Source organism: Epinephelus lanceolatus, chromosome 4 (assembly GCF_041903045.1).
Source record: "Epinephelus lanceolatus isolate andai-2023 chromosome 4, ASM4190304v1, whole genome shotgun sequence".
Classification (NCBI taxonomy): Eukaryota; Metazoa; Chordata; class Actinopteri; order Perciformes; family Serranidae; genus Epinephelus; species Epinephelus lanceolatus.
This window is the reverse complement of record NC_135737.1, coordinates 38,883,137-38,898,733: the sequence shown is the minus strand read 5'-3', so window position 1 is coordinate 38,898,733 and position 15,597 is coordinate 38,883,137. Positions and strand designations below refer to the sequence as shown.

The window sequence follows — 15,597 nt, the reverse complement described above, 5'->3', positions numbered from 1 at the left end:
CCTTTGGTTCTGGCATTCATGTGGATACCACCTGACATGTTCCACCCACTCATACACCGTTGGCAGGATAATGCACCATGTCACACTGCAAACATGGCTCAGGAATGGCCCAAGGCATGTGACAAAGACCTCAAAGTGTCAGCCTGGCCTCCAAATTTCCCAGATCCCAATGTGAATGAGCATCTGTGGCACATCCCATTAACCCACCTCACAACCCACTGGACTAAATGGTTCTGCCACCAACCCCCCGGTGCCAGACACCGCAGGACACTCCCAGAGATCCTGTGTCCATGCCTCAACAGGTCAGAGCCAAGTCTGATCCAAGGAGGCCCCACATTGGATTAGGGGTACATCTGGGGTACCGGCACATCACAAGAATCCTTGAGCAGATTGGGACCTGGGAAATCTGAAGGCCAGGTCGACACCTTGAGCTTTTTGTCACGCTCCACAGGCCATTTCTAAACAGTTTTTGTAGAGTGGCACACTGCTTTTTTTCTGCTGGGGGGGCCACTGCCATTGGGGAGTACTGTTGCCATGAGGGGGGGGGTACTTGGTCTACCACAGTGTTTTAGTGGGTGGAACATGTCAGGTGGTATCCACATGAATGCCAGAACCAAAGTTTTCCCAGCAGAGCATAGCATTGGAACAAAATAATCAAAGTATTCACTTCACCTGTCAGTGGTTTTAATGTTTTGGCTGATCGTAGGACATATGTATATGCTTATGTTTTATTAGTACCACTTTTGTTTTGTATTTTCTTCTTCTTGGAAGGCAGTTTGTGCTTTCAGCTTGAAAAGTGCTCTTAAAATAAAGTTCTTATTATTGTTATTATTATTATTATACAATGAAAGCAAATCTGATTAATAAGTAAGAATATGTCTTGTACATAATTTATACATGGTTGATGTGGTGAAACTGGGTCACCTACTGTCTGCAGGAAAACTAGTCTGAGAAACTGTCAACACGGAAACCAACAGGTTACCACAGGTGAACAGGAAATATGTGCTAACCTCATCTGCAGCGAGCTTCCAGTGAACTGGGAGGTTTAACAGTGTAGTTCCTGGACTGGATTTTCTTTTACACCCACACTCATGGAGTTACATGCATTGCACCCTGTCTAACTGTTTTCATGTATCTTTATGTGGTGCTGTGATTCTGCGCGGTCAAGCCTCCCACTGATTTACTTTCACTTTCTGAATCACTCATTCGATGAATACAAAAACCTGACAGACTTTCTGTGGTTTGCAAAGGTGTCACAATGAAACAGCAGTTGCTGCATCAAACTTTCTTCTTGTCTTTTTGTTTGTTTTTTAAGTGTTATTGTGCAGCTGAAGACCAAAGTTCAACAGTACCACAATCATTCACCTCTTCTTCTTTTACAACATTCAATCCAACAAACTGAAGTTCAACACTGTCCCTAGCGTTGGCTAGTAACTGATGTCCTTCTTAGCATTGCTATTAGACATGTGGGTAACCAAGGAGAGAGGAAAAGGTTGTAGTGTTTGCAGTTGTGAAAAGCAGTGTTTTTTTTTGTTTTTTTTTTGTTTTGTAAGGAGAAGAGAGAGTGATGGGTGGAGGGCCGGGGGGTTGGGGAAGGCCTAAGCTGAACACCCCGGCTGGTAATATATGCGGCCCTATTGTGGTCAATCAATGCACCGTGCAATAATGGAGGGTAAGGAGGGGCACAAGGCTGTAGGGGAGCCATGACGAGATGTCTTCTGCCTCATGGTGTGCCCCCCACGCTAAGAAACGCACTCAGCACCAACCAGACTCTTATCCGAGTTAAACAAAGTGCTTGTTCCATTCATATCTTGGATGTTATTTTTCTTACTGAGGAGCTGGCCAGAGACAAGAGCCCAAGGACAGACAAATGTGAAGACTCAATAATTGTGTTGCGCAGACAGGAATGCTGTGAGGCTATGCACAGTTTCCTCTGCTGACAGGTTGTGGTGAAGGTCTACATTGTCATATGAACATACATGTGTGTCACTCATCCACACACACAGGACTGTAACGTCTCTGTTTTACGCTGTGGTGTGTGAACACAAGTCTACCGAGATGAACTGAGGTGAGTACATGTTTTTTTTTTAATTTGAGCAGAAAGTACAACTTTAGACAAAAGTTTGTAGTTGTCTGGTAATACAGCATGAACTTATTTTGCACTTGGTGAAAATATAGTTTGCATATTCTCACAGTAGTTGACATTAGTGCACTGTGCTGGGAGGAAGTTTGGTTCTAGTCAATATACTGTACATGCCTTAGTTTGTTAAAAGCAAACAAAGCACAAGATTATGAAAAGTTATTTAAAGTGAACCACAAGTTATATATGTTAATTAGATATGTTAAAAAGAATAAAATGTTATGATCAGTGTATGAGTTTTTCATACTGCATCACTCCTGCAGGATGAGTGAAAGGAGGAGTCTTTGTGCTCTCAATTTAAGAGACCACGCCAATCAGTTAAAACCTATTTGCCAGCCAAAGGAGGCTGGCAGAGTAGAGGGAGCAGTTGTTTATAGGCCCCGTGCTTTGTTTCGGCCTCCCTCTTGTGAAAGCACAGACTATGAGAACAAAAAGTATTGTATTTGAATAAAGATGACAAAGAACAATAGGAGCCTTTGTACAGGCAAGGCTGAAAAAGAGGTGGGGTTTTTTGTCGGGGGGGTTGAGGAGTGGACGGTGACAGTAAAGGACAAACGGATGATTAGCACAAACAGATCAAATTTGCACAAAGCATGACTCAAGAACTGTGGTTAGGCCATTTCATATTCATCCGTTTAGGAAGCGGAAAATGCTTTTCACAATATAAAATCTGGACTTATTAATGAGTTCATTCAGTAATGATTGTTCAGTTCAGCTAAATGTCTTTTAATGTTTGAATTAACATTTTCAACATGTCTTACAGGCAACAACTATAGCTTTATAACTAAATTAAGCATTCACAAACAACTTGAGGGGATAGTTCAGACTTTTAGAAGTGGGGTTGTATGAAGTACGTGTGTGTGTGTATGTGTGTGAACACACTTGGGTCGTATTTTCTGGGTATCCAAAGTTCTCCTGGTTTCCTACTTATTCCTAGAGCTGGATTTCGTGTGTCAATATTTTCTATCTTCTTTGTCTCTCTAGCAAAAACAACCGCTTCTATTACGAAACTTGGCACATCCGTCCAAACGGTCAGGTCACCCTAACCCAGAACGTTCTCCCTCATTTAACCTCCCAAGGCTTGACTTACGCACAAACTACTTAAATGATCAAAACACCTCTTATGGATCCTTTTTGCTGCCAAATCTGATATTTGACTACCTGCTTCCTAAACCTTGTGTACCTGACCTTATTTTTCACCTTTAGTATAAAATGATACATTATCTGCCTCTACAATTTTCAATAGCAAAATAAAATCGCTCTCTCTAAATCCATAACTGAAAGGCATAGAAATGGAAGCCATATATGTCTTGTCATACAGTACCACAAAATAAAACAAGGATGGAACACAGTGAAAACAGAAAAACATTTACAATCACAGAGCACCTTAAAACATAATATCAAATTACATCACATAGTAAACTGATCTTGAAACACAAATAGAACATTAGGTTATGAAAGGGTATCAGGTGAGAACCATCATAAATCATAGATCCCAAATTTGTTAAAAAGAAAAAGAATATTGAGAAACATCTTGGATTACAGCATAACAGTTGTATCAAAATCCTCATTAAGGTCTGTAAGCTGAAGGGCCTCTAAAGTGTCAGTCCAGAAAAGCTTAAACTGTCCCTTTAAGGTGAAATTAGATTAACGTTTCTCTTGTCAGCACTTTTCAATATGCACAAATAATTATGGGGTAATGGGACAAGTTCTGTTTATGATGATGAACCCACAGATTATCATCACCTGACTCTTTTGTTACTTATCTAACAACTGGTGAACCAGTTGAGAGTGGACTCAAATGCAAGACACTGGTGGAGACAGTTCAGGTAAAATAACACCGTCTTTACTGGTCAAAAGCTAGGTTCAGTACACAGATGGACTAACAGTGGAGGCAAACAAATCCAGCAGGGATGAGGCAGAGTCAATCAACAGGCTAAATCCAAAAAAAACAAGAGAAGGACACAGAGAAACAAAATGCTGGACCACTAGACACACAAAGACAAACTGGCACTGAGAAAAAACAAGACACACATTAAATACTCTGGTGAGGGGAAGGATAACAAGACACAGGTGAGGCTAATCAGGGTGGGACAGACAATCACACACAGGTGAAGTCATCAAAAGGGAGGGAAAACACACAGAGGAAGGAAGTGAAGTGATCTGAAACCAGAGGAGATATGAGTTTCAAAGTAAAACAGGAAACAACATGAATGAATAAATGAAATAAAAAACATAACCTAAGAAACTTGAGCTGTGACGACCCTCAGCTCTGTGGAGCATTTAAGCATTTTTAGCTCATTGTTTTGGTTTCAGGTTCACAACTTAACTGTTTCTGTTCACTTTTACCGCTCAGCAGCAGCAGGCAGCTGTTTTCAGCAAATAAGACTGGGATTAACTGAGTGCACACTTAAAGGACATTTAACATTGGACTTCCATTCATCGGTGTCCATGTCCATGTCTGCTCAATGTGTGAGTTGTTTGTCAACATAGCAACTTTACAAGGAGGTAAAAGGGGAATGCGGAAAAATGAAGGAAGTGACTGGATCACCTCTCACTTGAACTGTACCTTATACAGTGTATTTTGTATTGCAACTGATGGCAACACTCGTTTTCACATGCAGGTATGATGTGACCTGCTCAGCTCATCTCCGGGACATGATGTCACAGGGCAGAGGAAGAATCTGGGAAGGGAGTGGAAAGCAGAGCCACTGGCTTATCCTCGCTTACCTTCTCCTCCTGGCTATACCATGCACGGGCTTCCTCCCAAACTTTTGGTCTCGAGTGTTAACGCTGTCCTGGGACTCACACACACACCAGTACATCACAGAGCAAGCTATTCTAAATGTCACCATGGAGACTCTGAGGGCCACCAAAAAACACCAAGCAAACCATGCAGAGGAGCGGGTGAGCTGATGTCAAGATATTAACTGTACATTCAGATATAAAGGATTTCTACAATTGCACAGATGGGTTAATGAGAGCTTAAAAAATGAGCTGTTTTCTGTGTTTAAATTACATTGTGATATTTGCGCACTGAACTACATCATTCTAATGATAACCATCCACCTCTGTCCCTCCCAGACCAGATTGGGCCGTGGTTTCTGGAGAGCTGTTGGAGAGGTGGTGAAGTCCAATGCAGCCATGGACTTCCTGAGCTCCACCAGGTCTGACCCGGTGTACCACTTTGATTCAGAGCGTGTGGAAAGTGCCATGAGGATGTTACGGCAGTTCTGGGCTCAGACGCTGCTCTCAGTACAAGCCAAAGAGTACCAGAGTGCTCGTCACAGCTTGGGCCAGCTATTTCACTCCCTGCAGGTAATAATAATTTCCGTCTGTCATCCTACACATAACAAGTAGATAAGATAAAAATAAAATTCAAGGTGCAATACAGACTACAGTAAATAACAGAAGCAGTATGTACACACTGCACAGTACAAAATACAATATAAAAAACACAGTACCTTGTAAAGTGACCAGATTACCAGTGCAGGTGCCTTACATTACAAAAAAAGTAAGTACAAACAAATATGTTATTGTTTCTTTCTTGTTATCCTGTTATTAGATCATAATCAGCATTATAAATCAACTCTTGTCTCCATTTACGTTCTGCTACACTTGCATGACTATCAATCTGTATGTTGAAATGGCTCAAATGTTGGTATGGCAATTAAATTAATGTGCTGGTAAAAAAACAAGTAATGCTTTGTCTTTCAAACTTCTGTTATGCCAGGACTTCTACAGCCACAGTAACTGGGTTGAGATGGGCCAGCAAGTCATTTACCTCCACCTGCTGCAGCCGGAGGAGCCTGCCATCCCTGTGGCTAATGGTGATTTTTTTAACATCTGTAATTACACTAGCACCCGTTTCATTACATTAAAAAGTGATCATAGGGCTGAGAGATGATGATCAAATTTCAGCAGAATTAGATCATGATTATACATGCATTTCTCAAATGCTAGGAAGACTCCTGTGAATGCTCTTGATGTTATTACTGCTCAGGGAAAGAAGTCAGAGATTGTTGCTTGTTACAGGCATGTGGATTGATAATTCTCTTAAAAGGCTGAGGCTGAAGTTAGGGTTTTATTTCAGAAATAAGTCCTGCCAGAACTACGTTTTTACTGGTTCTGGATTATGGTGATCTGTTGAACGTGAATGCACCTGCACATTGTTTGCACATGTCAGATACTGCATATTATAGTGCACTGTGATTTGTTACAAATCATAAAGCCCTGACTCATCACTGTGCGCTTTAATCCAGGGCTGGTTTGTCGTCTTTGACCTTTTGCAGGCTCAGTCACTGGTATTTGTTCATTTATAAAGCCATACTGCGTAAACTCCCTTCGTACATTTATACTTTGATTGAACAGAGATCTGACTGTAGTTACAGTCTGAGATCTTAAGACTTAGTTTTGTTTGTCTATGCCTAGTGCACAGAAAAGGGTTGAAACTTTGTGAACTGGTCTCTCGTAAAAATGGTTTGAATAAATAATTAAATAAATACAGTATAATATATAGGATGTCTTAACAACATTAGTCACTTAGCGTTCAGTTTTATGTTCGTGAAGAGTTTGGTTTTATGTAATGCAGCCCAGGAGCCCAGATGTGGTATTCCAGATGTGGAAAACAGCTTATACCTCATAACAGTGAAAGATGTGTGTTCACTGCTTTGAACATTAGCTTAAGTGATATATGTTTGATATGATAATTTGTGTATCGTGGTATATATTGTGATAATGGTCAAACTATAAGAGCGGATATGGCTGCACAAAAACAAAAATGTGATTAGCAGCTAGTATTTGGGGAGTCTCTTAAAAGTTGCTGTACATATGTTCATGATATGCCAACTTGTATTGCTGTACATTAACACAGTGTGAGTCATACTGTATGTATACAGTATTGTTTTTATTCTCAGCATCTTGACATGTTCTTTTCTCTGTGGTATAATCCAGGGATCTCTATCTACTGCAGTATGTCATGATTATCAAAGTCAACATAGATGATGTATGGGGTGCCATTTGTAAAGTGTCTCACACTGAAAATAACATTTTGCCACATTTAGCTTCAAACAATGTTTAAAAAAGTGTTGTGAATTTATTAACGTCACCTTTTACCACATTTACAGCAATATTTGTTAACTTAGAAATATATTAAATAGTTAAATCTAAATATTAAATGTGGCACCTAAATGTTAAATGTTAAATCTAAATATTAATTCTAAATCTAAATCTAAATGTTAAATCTAAATGCTAAATCTAAATCTAAATCTAAATATTAAATCTAAATCTAAATGTTAAATCTAAATATTAAATCTAAATCTAAATGTTACATCTAAATGCTAAATACAAATATAAATCTAAATGCTAAATATAAAATCTAAATCTAAATATAAATGCTAAATGCTAAATCAAAATCTAAATGTTAATTGTTAAATCTAAATGTTCTGCGTGAAACTAAATATTTAGCTAATATGCAAATTCACACTGCCGGTCACCGGAAGTACCAAAATAAAAGCTTGAGACGGTCAGACTGTGTTTATAGAATCAAATAACGAATTAAAACCAACTTATCAGGGGAAATGAACACTTGAACATACATTAGCGTGATAATAACTACCTAAAATAACAAGAAACATGTTTGGAGAAATTTTATTTGACGTGTACTTTGAGTTGTTAGTGTCCCTTCGGAGGGACTAACAACCTAAGCTAAGCTAACAACCGTTGGCTGTTAGTCCCGTTAGCCCCGTTAGCAGTGTCTGTAATGACTCATTAACTCTTAAACGGTCCGTGAAAAAAATATTTTTTTCCAGCAGATGTCTTAGTTACAACATGATTGAGCTAGCAAAGCAGTTTTGTGTTGCGATGTGTGGTATTTATTCAGTTTTGGGAAATCACGATGTCTAGAAAGCATCAGTGGCTGCAGCAGCAGCAGCAGCAGCAAAGCTAACATCTGGACGTCATCTGTTAAAAGCCTCCCATTGTCGGATACGACATGAAACTACTCCAGTTAGCTCAATCATGTTGTAACTAAGACATCCGCTGGAAAAAAATATTTGTTTCACGGACTGTTTAGAGTTAATGAGTCATTACAGACACCGCTAACGGGGCTAACAGCTAACGGTTAGCCCCGCTAATCTACGATAACCATGTTATTATTATCAGAACGTGATAGTAATATTTGTTCAATCATTGTGTTTATAGACTTTACAAACAGCAGATTAGTCTAAATGGTGATATAGTGACGTGAACAACAAGGTGATTCCCTCCGAAGGGACACTAAAATTTCTCCAAACATGTTTCTTGTTATTTTATGTAGTTATTATCACGCTAATTTATGTTCAAGTGTCCATTTCCCCCGATAAGTTGGTTTTCAATCATTATTTATACCATCTCAAGCTTTTATTTTGGTACTTCCGGTGACAGGCAGTGTGAATTTGCATATTAGCTAAATATATATTTACACCCAGAACATTTAGATTTAACATTTAACATTTAGATTTAGATTTAACATTTAGATTTAGATTTAAATTTAGCATTTAGCATTTAGATTTAGATTTAATATTTAGATTTAGATTTAGATTTAATATTTAGATTTAACATTTAGGTGCCACATTTAATATTTAGATTTAACTATTTAATATATTTCTAAGTTAACAAATATTGCTGTAAATGTGGTAAAAGGTGACGTTAATAAATTCACAAAACTTTTTTAAACATTGTTTGAAGCTAAATGTGGCAAAATGTTGATGTTATTTTCAGCGTGAGCCACTTTATAAACGGCACCCCATAATGATGGCCTTGACAGCAGCAGTGTTTTATTTTTCTTGATGATTGTTAGAGTAATGCATTTGTCATTCATTTTCTGGTGGAGGATTATGTGGACCCAAATGCACACACAAAGGCAAGGCAGGTTGACTCAAAGCTAAGATGACTATATCAAAGGTCAGCGGTTTGTCGGTGGAAAGGCAGTTAAAACAGGCAGCAATCTGACTGGTTCTGCAACCACACCTGGCAACACAGATGTGCTGGCCATTTAACAGCAGAAACTATGACTGCTGTTCATGGTAATGACCATTGTGAAACAGGTCTGGAGAAGACCTTGTTGATACTGCAGGCATGTAGCTTAAGGAGGGAGGAGAGCGCTGAAAGCAACAAGTGGAGCATGACAGGGTCTGAAAAGTTCAAACTTGTAGCCTTAGATTCATGTTATTTTAGTGTCCTGCGTGGGATTCATCACTATTCTCAATGTCTTTTAAATACCTCGGAACAGAGATAGACACCTGTCTGTCCTCTCCACAGCACACTGACTCTGTACACAAAGAAGTACAGCAGTGCCTCCACCTGCTGAGGAGACTCAGGACTGTTCATGTCAGCAAGGACATGGGTTTACATCTCACTCATTGATTCCATTCTCACCCTCAATATTTCATCCTGGTACAAGTCACTAAACACTAAACACAAAACACAAAATAAAACTCTCCCACACAACTTATCAGGCCAGCAAAATAATCAGTTCACCCCAAACATCTATCTGTCTGTCTGTCTATGTATCTATCTGTCTGTCTGTCTATCTATCTATGCTCTGGAGCTCTACTGGGCCTCACCAACAACAACAGACTAACTCCTCTTCCTTTGTGTCCACAGAAGAAACTCCCACCTGTATGGAGTGCTTCAGTGCCACCTGTCGCGGCAACCTCCTGCCAAGATTGAAAAACACACAGCAAGACACCCAGCTGCTCACCACTGGCTACTTCAGCACTTTCCCTCCAAAACCTCACGGTACGCCTGTGAAACCTCAGCCTCCAACAGCTGCAGACCTGCTAAAAAAAGCATTGGAATAATTAATATACTCTTACGAAAAAGCAATACTGAAATGGCTTTTACTTTTGAAAATCACACTGCAAAACATTCAATACACTACTGATTATTTCTTCTTCAGGCAAATGTAGTCATGGAGGTATTCTGGACAGTAGCCGCCACGTAGGGGCCAAAGGGGGTATCAACAAGGACAGCACCTCACCTATCTTCTCCCCTCACCATTATCTCCACCTGGAGGCTGCCAGGTTGGCTACTGAGGCCACCCTGAGTGTACTGAGAGACCTCAGAGACACTGTGGGCCATAAAACCTTCCTCAGGTAGCTTGTGACAAATGTTGGTTAGGTTTTTGTTCAGTTTAACAACATATTATTTAATGATTTCAAGCTGTTGAGTGTACAAAGTATGTCTTCATTTCCCTCTGAACTTCCTTCGACAGGCTCTTCAGTGTGAAGCAGGTCCCTGCACTGGTGTTTGTCATTGACACCACAGGCAGCATGTTTGAGGAGATCACTGCTGCTCGTCTCCGGGCCCACTCTATCATCCAGAGTCGAGCCCGCAGCCCTGGGCAGCCTGGCACCTTTCTGCTTGTGCCCTTCCATGACCCAAGTGAGTGTGTAACAATCAGCTTGAGTTTAGGGTAGTTACAATTACAATTCAAGAGCTCCTGTGATATTAAGACCTTGTTAAAAGAGGAAATTCAAAGAGTTTGGGTGCCTTTAAAATCCACCTGACAGCAACCAAGATGCACTTGACAATATTGTGAATGATTGACAGGTTGATTGGCGTCGGTCCACCCTCTCCTTCTTATGGTTAAGTCAGTAGGCCTACACTATGGAGTACTACTGCACAAATGAAAAATCTAACATCTCCATCTCCTATACCCTGCAGAGTTCGGACCAGTGTATGAGAGCGATGACCCAAACCAGTTTATGCAGTACATGGAGAACCTCATGGCGCTGGGAGGAGGAGACGAACCAGAGATGTGTCTCTCTGCCATTCAGGTAAATTAAGATGCTGTTTTGTTTTTTTATATTTAAGTGATTAGTTGTGTGTGTGAGCATGTGAGCACATATGCACTCTGACACGTGGCAGCTAATTAACCATCTTGCTGTGTGTTTTCAGCTGGCGCTCACTCACAGTCCACCATTGTCAGAGATCTTCGTATTCACTGACGCCTCTCCGAAAGATGCCCACTTGTTTGATGCGGTCAAGGCCCTCGCACTTGAGAAACAAAGCAAGGTAGGTTTTAATGATAATGAGAATCCCTCTCTAATCAAAGCTACATTATCTTCAGTGTTGCACACATGGGGTTGTGATCTGTGGGGACATTTTCTGATTCTCTTCATCTAAATAAAACACATTTGAATGTAACAACTCCGATTAACAAAAAAACAAGCTTCACATGATGACATTCACAATTCAAACACATCATTACAGTGCAGCTAATTTACAAATTAGGAAGAAGTTATCTATGTTTGCAGATAGTGATTAGGAAGTGGAGTAGCATGTAACTTGCATCTCAGTATGGCACCCATCTTGTGTCTTACATACTGTCTTAGGGGGACTGCAGTCAAACAAGTCATGTTTTAGCACAAGCCACTGGTCATGTTTTGAGATGTTTCTCCAACAGGTGACATTTCTCCTCACTGAGGACCCCAACTACACATCAGAGAGCCGAGGAAGGAGGAGGAGAAGGAGGAGCATAAGTAGGGAACCTTTGTCCCCTGACCGTTTCGCTCTCTACTCATCCTTGTCCTCCCTGTCAGGGGGACTGACAATATTCACTACCAACTCTGACATCCACAGGGTCTCTACCATAGTGGAGGATAATACAGCTGCTGACAAGGTACATCATCATCATTTTCTACGCAGTTGAACCAAAACAAATAAGTTCCTAAAGCAAAGGCGGCTTCACTGGTTCTAGATGTTGCTGGCTTGTGACGTTAAGAGGTTTTTTCTTTCCCTACTTATCCGCAACCCTTCAGATTCATCTTGGAACCCACAGTGGGAGTCCCAGCAACTGAGCCACATCATTATTGGGATGGGCGGGCCCCATAGTCCACTATCAATTGTTCCATTTAGAATAGATTTAAACAAGAGGGGAGGGCACTGGGGGCATGTTAAGGGCCTGGCTTTTGGACTACAGTGTCGGCTCTTTTTGTACTGCCAAAATATTTATATGAATATATATTCGTCTAGGAGCTCATACAACTACCATAACAGCTTCCTGTTGTGGCTGAAAATGAGGTTGAGAGAAGCAAAGCAGTTGCAGGCTGTACACAATGAACTGAAACATGCTAAAATGTTCTGTGAAGCTGAGGGAAGCTGAAGTACTTGGCAATAATTATTCACAAGTTGCATTTTGTGATCCATATTTATTATAGAAATATGGATTGTAGACGCTTAACATTTCTGTGAAGTGGAAACGTGATTTATTCTCCAGATAACCAGCACATTTCTCCTTTTTACTCCTCAGGTGACCCTCCTCCACGTAGAAAGTGACAAAGAGTTGATGTCCTCCCATTCCTTCAGAGTTGACAGCTCAGTAAAAAATGTCACACTGCATGTCACTGGCATCCTGACAGAGTGTATCCTCACCAGCCCATCAGGTAACTGTCAGTTATACGTTTATAAACCGTTAACGGCAGCTGAATTTCCCCTCTGGGGATCAATAAAGGTTTATCTTATCTTGTGTCCAGGCAGTCATTTTTTATTTTGGGATTTACAGTATGTGAACTGCAGTTTGTACTTCCTTGTGCAGCCTTTCAATACAACTACCCATCTTTGCATTTGAATAAATAATTAAGCCCAGGTGTTCATCTTCCTCTGCTTGTTAGACCAAAGCCAGTCTCTGCTGAGCGAGGAGGGCCCTCTGGCAGAGTTGGAGCACTTTCAGGGTCTGTACCGCATCAGCCTGCTTCCTCCTTTACAGCCAGGCCAGTGGAAACTCCAAGCCAAGAGTGACGGACACCTCACATTCAATGTGATAGGTAAAACAAGTGAAAACATGTTTGACATAGAGCCAATCCACTGACAGATAATTACATGACCGCACTTGGATTGAGAAACGAGGCAAATGTTTGTCTGTTGTTCTGCACCCACAGGTGACAGCAGTGTAGATTTCCTGTATTACTTTGCAATCTTAACGAATGAGACACACCCAGGTCTGGCTAGAGTGGAGGGTAGTCCAATAGCAGGTAAAAGATTTTCGAATATGATTTGTGTTGTACAGTGACAACGTACAGTAAGTCTTCCAACCAGGAATGTGCCTGTCATTTAGCAAACTTTGTTTCTTATTTAATTTCCCAGGTGTTCCTGCCTTTCTGGTGCTGGCTGTGACAGGCCTGGCTCCAGATGAGGAGGCATCTTTCAGTCACGTGACGCTGCTGGGAGCTGACGGGGAAAGCCTCCAGCAGGTGAAGCTGAACTCCTCTTCCACGTCTTCATCATCCTATTCTGTAGAGGAGCTTGTGGGACGGGTGGACTCTATTCCCAGAGTCCCCTTTTGTGTTCGACTAACAGGCCGAGACAGCAGAGGGAACAAGCTGGAGAGGGTCTCTACAGAGATGGTTCAGCCCACTCACGTTCAGATACAGGTAATGCTAAACAAGACTCAGGCTGCACCTTTTAGGTCATTGCTTTTATTTTATGACCTACAACTTTACTGATTTGGTTCAGTAGATGTAACAGACACCATAGCTGTGATGAATCCTAATCGACTAACAGTTAGTGGAGCATTTAACAGCTAAAGAGTCACATTTTCCCTCAGGAGAGAGTGGAGACTAATAAATGCACTTCCTGTACCGTAACCCTGTGTCAGTTTGTGTTTACAGCTTGTTCTGCTGCCCCCACGTGGACAAAATAATCAATTACTGCTGCTGCTTCATCAGTAACAATGGAAAATTCATACAATTTCACATTGATGTACCTCAAATTCTCTTGCTTTTGTTGTGATAATCTCAAATAGTTTGCATCTCTCGGTCTCTTCAGCTGTTGTCTGTTCCCCGCCTGGTACCTGGTCACAGTACAATGGTAGACTTTGACATCCTGAACCATGGCCCGGCCCGACTCTTCAGTCTGACTGCTGATGACGATTGTGGATATCTTCATAAGAGAGGACCTCACAGGTATTGCACAAAAGAAAATCTTGCTCAGCCTCTAGGTGAACAGAAAGACTTGTGTTTCATATGAATGTTATATTTGAAAAGAATATTTCTTATCTTTTGAGAAGTGTTATAATGAAGCATAGAATTTTAACTATGGGAATATTTTTTGTTATTTAAGATTCATTTTCTGTTCCTCAGGTTCCATGTTGCAGAACAAGGGTCTTTCCGTGGTCAGGTGGACCTCTACACTCCAGCCACAGCTCAGGCAGGAACTACTGTCACCCTCACGCTCACTGTGTGCGCTCTTGACTCTCCAGACTCAAATTATGCAGTGGCCTACTTGACTGTGGTCCCTCCGGTGAGCATTCACTGAGAACTAGTCCCAATAATTCATCTTACTGGACACTTTGTTTATTGAATTTTCTGTGTACAACTGGCATCACTTCCTCTTTCTCTTGTAGGATCCAGACACGTCCCCACCATCCTGCTCCGCTGCACGAGTACAGTCTACCTGTCCTCCCATTTGCAATAAATCTACCTGGAGTGTATCTCTGGTCGTGTCAGACAGGGGCTCTGGCCTCGCTGCCCTCCAGCTGCAGAAGGGTGAGGGCATTATGACTTTATTCCACAGCCCCATGCCCACAGAGGACAGCCTGGGAGAGGCCCACAGGGACAAGACAACCAGTGGAGGCCATCACCACCATCATCACCAACACAACGCCAGATTAGAGAAAGGAGACCCTCCTCTGAATGTATCTGAATGGGTTTCGGGCTCATCTCAGCCACTGTGGGTGAGGTACACGTCCAGCTGCTGCTCTGCTCAGGCTGAGCTGCTGGTGTGGGACACAGCAGGAAACATGAAGCGCTGCCATCTAACATCCGGCCAGCAGAGGCAGCTAAGAGACAGGAGCACAGAGACCAGTGGAGCTGGACGGATTACACTCACAGACGTCTTTTACTTGTTGCTGGGTCTGCTCTGGTTTTCTCTGCTTTAGACCGATGTGGTTACAAATGTTTTGCAGGTCAAACAAATCTACGTGTTGATCACTGGATTTTAGGTTTAAAAAAAGATGTAAAATGTTCTTTTTTGGAGGGCATAAACAGATAAAACTGAAAAAAAGTATATAGTAGAGAAGTAGTTTGCAGTGAGTGCACTTAATGCAAAGCAATGTGTTCTTAATTGTGGAGTATGTGCTTACTACTGTAATTTCTAATCAAGGTGCACTAAATAAAGATTGAATCATTTTACTAATACTGTCAATAAATTATTTGCAACTGAGATTTCCGCACATATAATATCACACAGAATATATTGCAGCCATGGTGTGAAGAATTTTGGACAGCACTTTTTCAGCCAGGTAATGATACAATTCAGGTGGACCACATGGAAAAAAATGTATAAGTTTATTTTTTTACGGCACAGTTTACAGGACATAAAGGCCTAACTATTTGCAACAGCGATAAACAGAAGCCCATAATCAGAACATAAATGATTTTATCGATGGGAGCCTTTTAATGCATGAGTGAATCAAA

General features: G+C 41.1%; 1 protein-coding gene across 1 annotated transcript; it reads left to right on the top strand.

The window, feature by feature from the left end:
* The first annotated feature begins 1,716 nt into the window (after positions 1-1,716).
* vwa7 (von Willebrand factor A domain containing 7) lies at positions 1,717-15,316 on the top strand. The gene is made up of 17 exons (XM_033630790.2): positions 1,717-2,068; positions 4,765-5,047; positions 5,225-5,458; positions 5,874-5,970; positions 9,785-9,919; positions 10,080-10,275; positions 10,395-10,564; positions 10,847-10,959; positions 11,081-11,197; positions 11,589-11,804; positions 12,435-12,567; positions 12,796-12,948; positions 13,063-13,155; positions 13,268-13,554; positions 13,949-14,085; positions 14,263-14,422; positions 14,526-15,316. Exons 2-17 carry the CDS (start codon positions 4,799-4,801, stop codon positions 15,057-15,059), a joined length of 3,024 nt encoding a protein of 1,007 aa, XP_033486681.1. The 5' UTR covers positions 1,717-2,068; positions 4,765-4,798; the 3' UTR covers positions 15,060-15,316.
* Positions 15,317-15,597: the final 281 nt, after the last annotated feature.

What these genes read in the sequence shown, in the direction of transcription:
- vwa7 (XM_033630790.2), top strand. Translation starts at nt 4,799, where the DNA reads ATGATGTCACAGGGCAGAGGAAGAATCTGGGAAGGGAGTGGAAAGCAG. An exon ending in AGCTATTTCACTCCCTGCAG is followed by an intron (nt 5,459 to 5,873) that starts GTAATAATAATT and finishes CTGTTATGCCAG; the next exon opens with GACTTCTACAGCCACAGTAA. An exon ending in TGTGTCTCTCTGCCATTCAG is followed by an intron (nt 10,960 to 11,080) that starts GTAAATTAAGAT and finishes GTGTGTTTTCAG; the next exon opens with CTGGCGCTCACTCACAGTCC.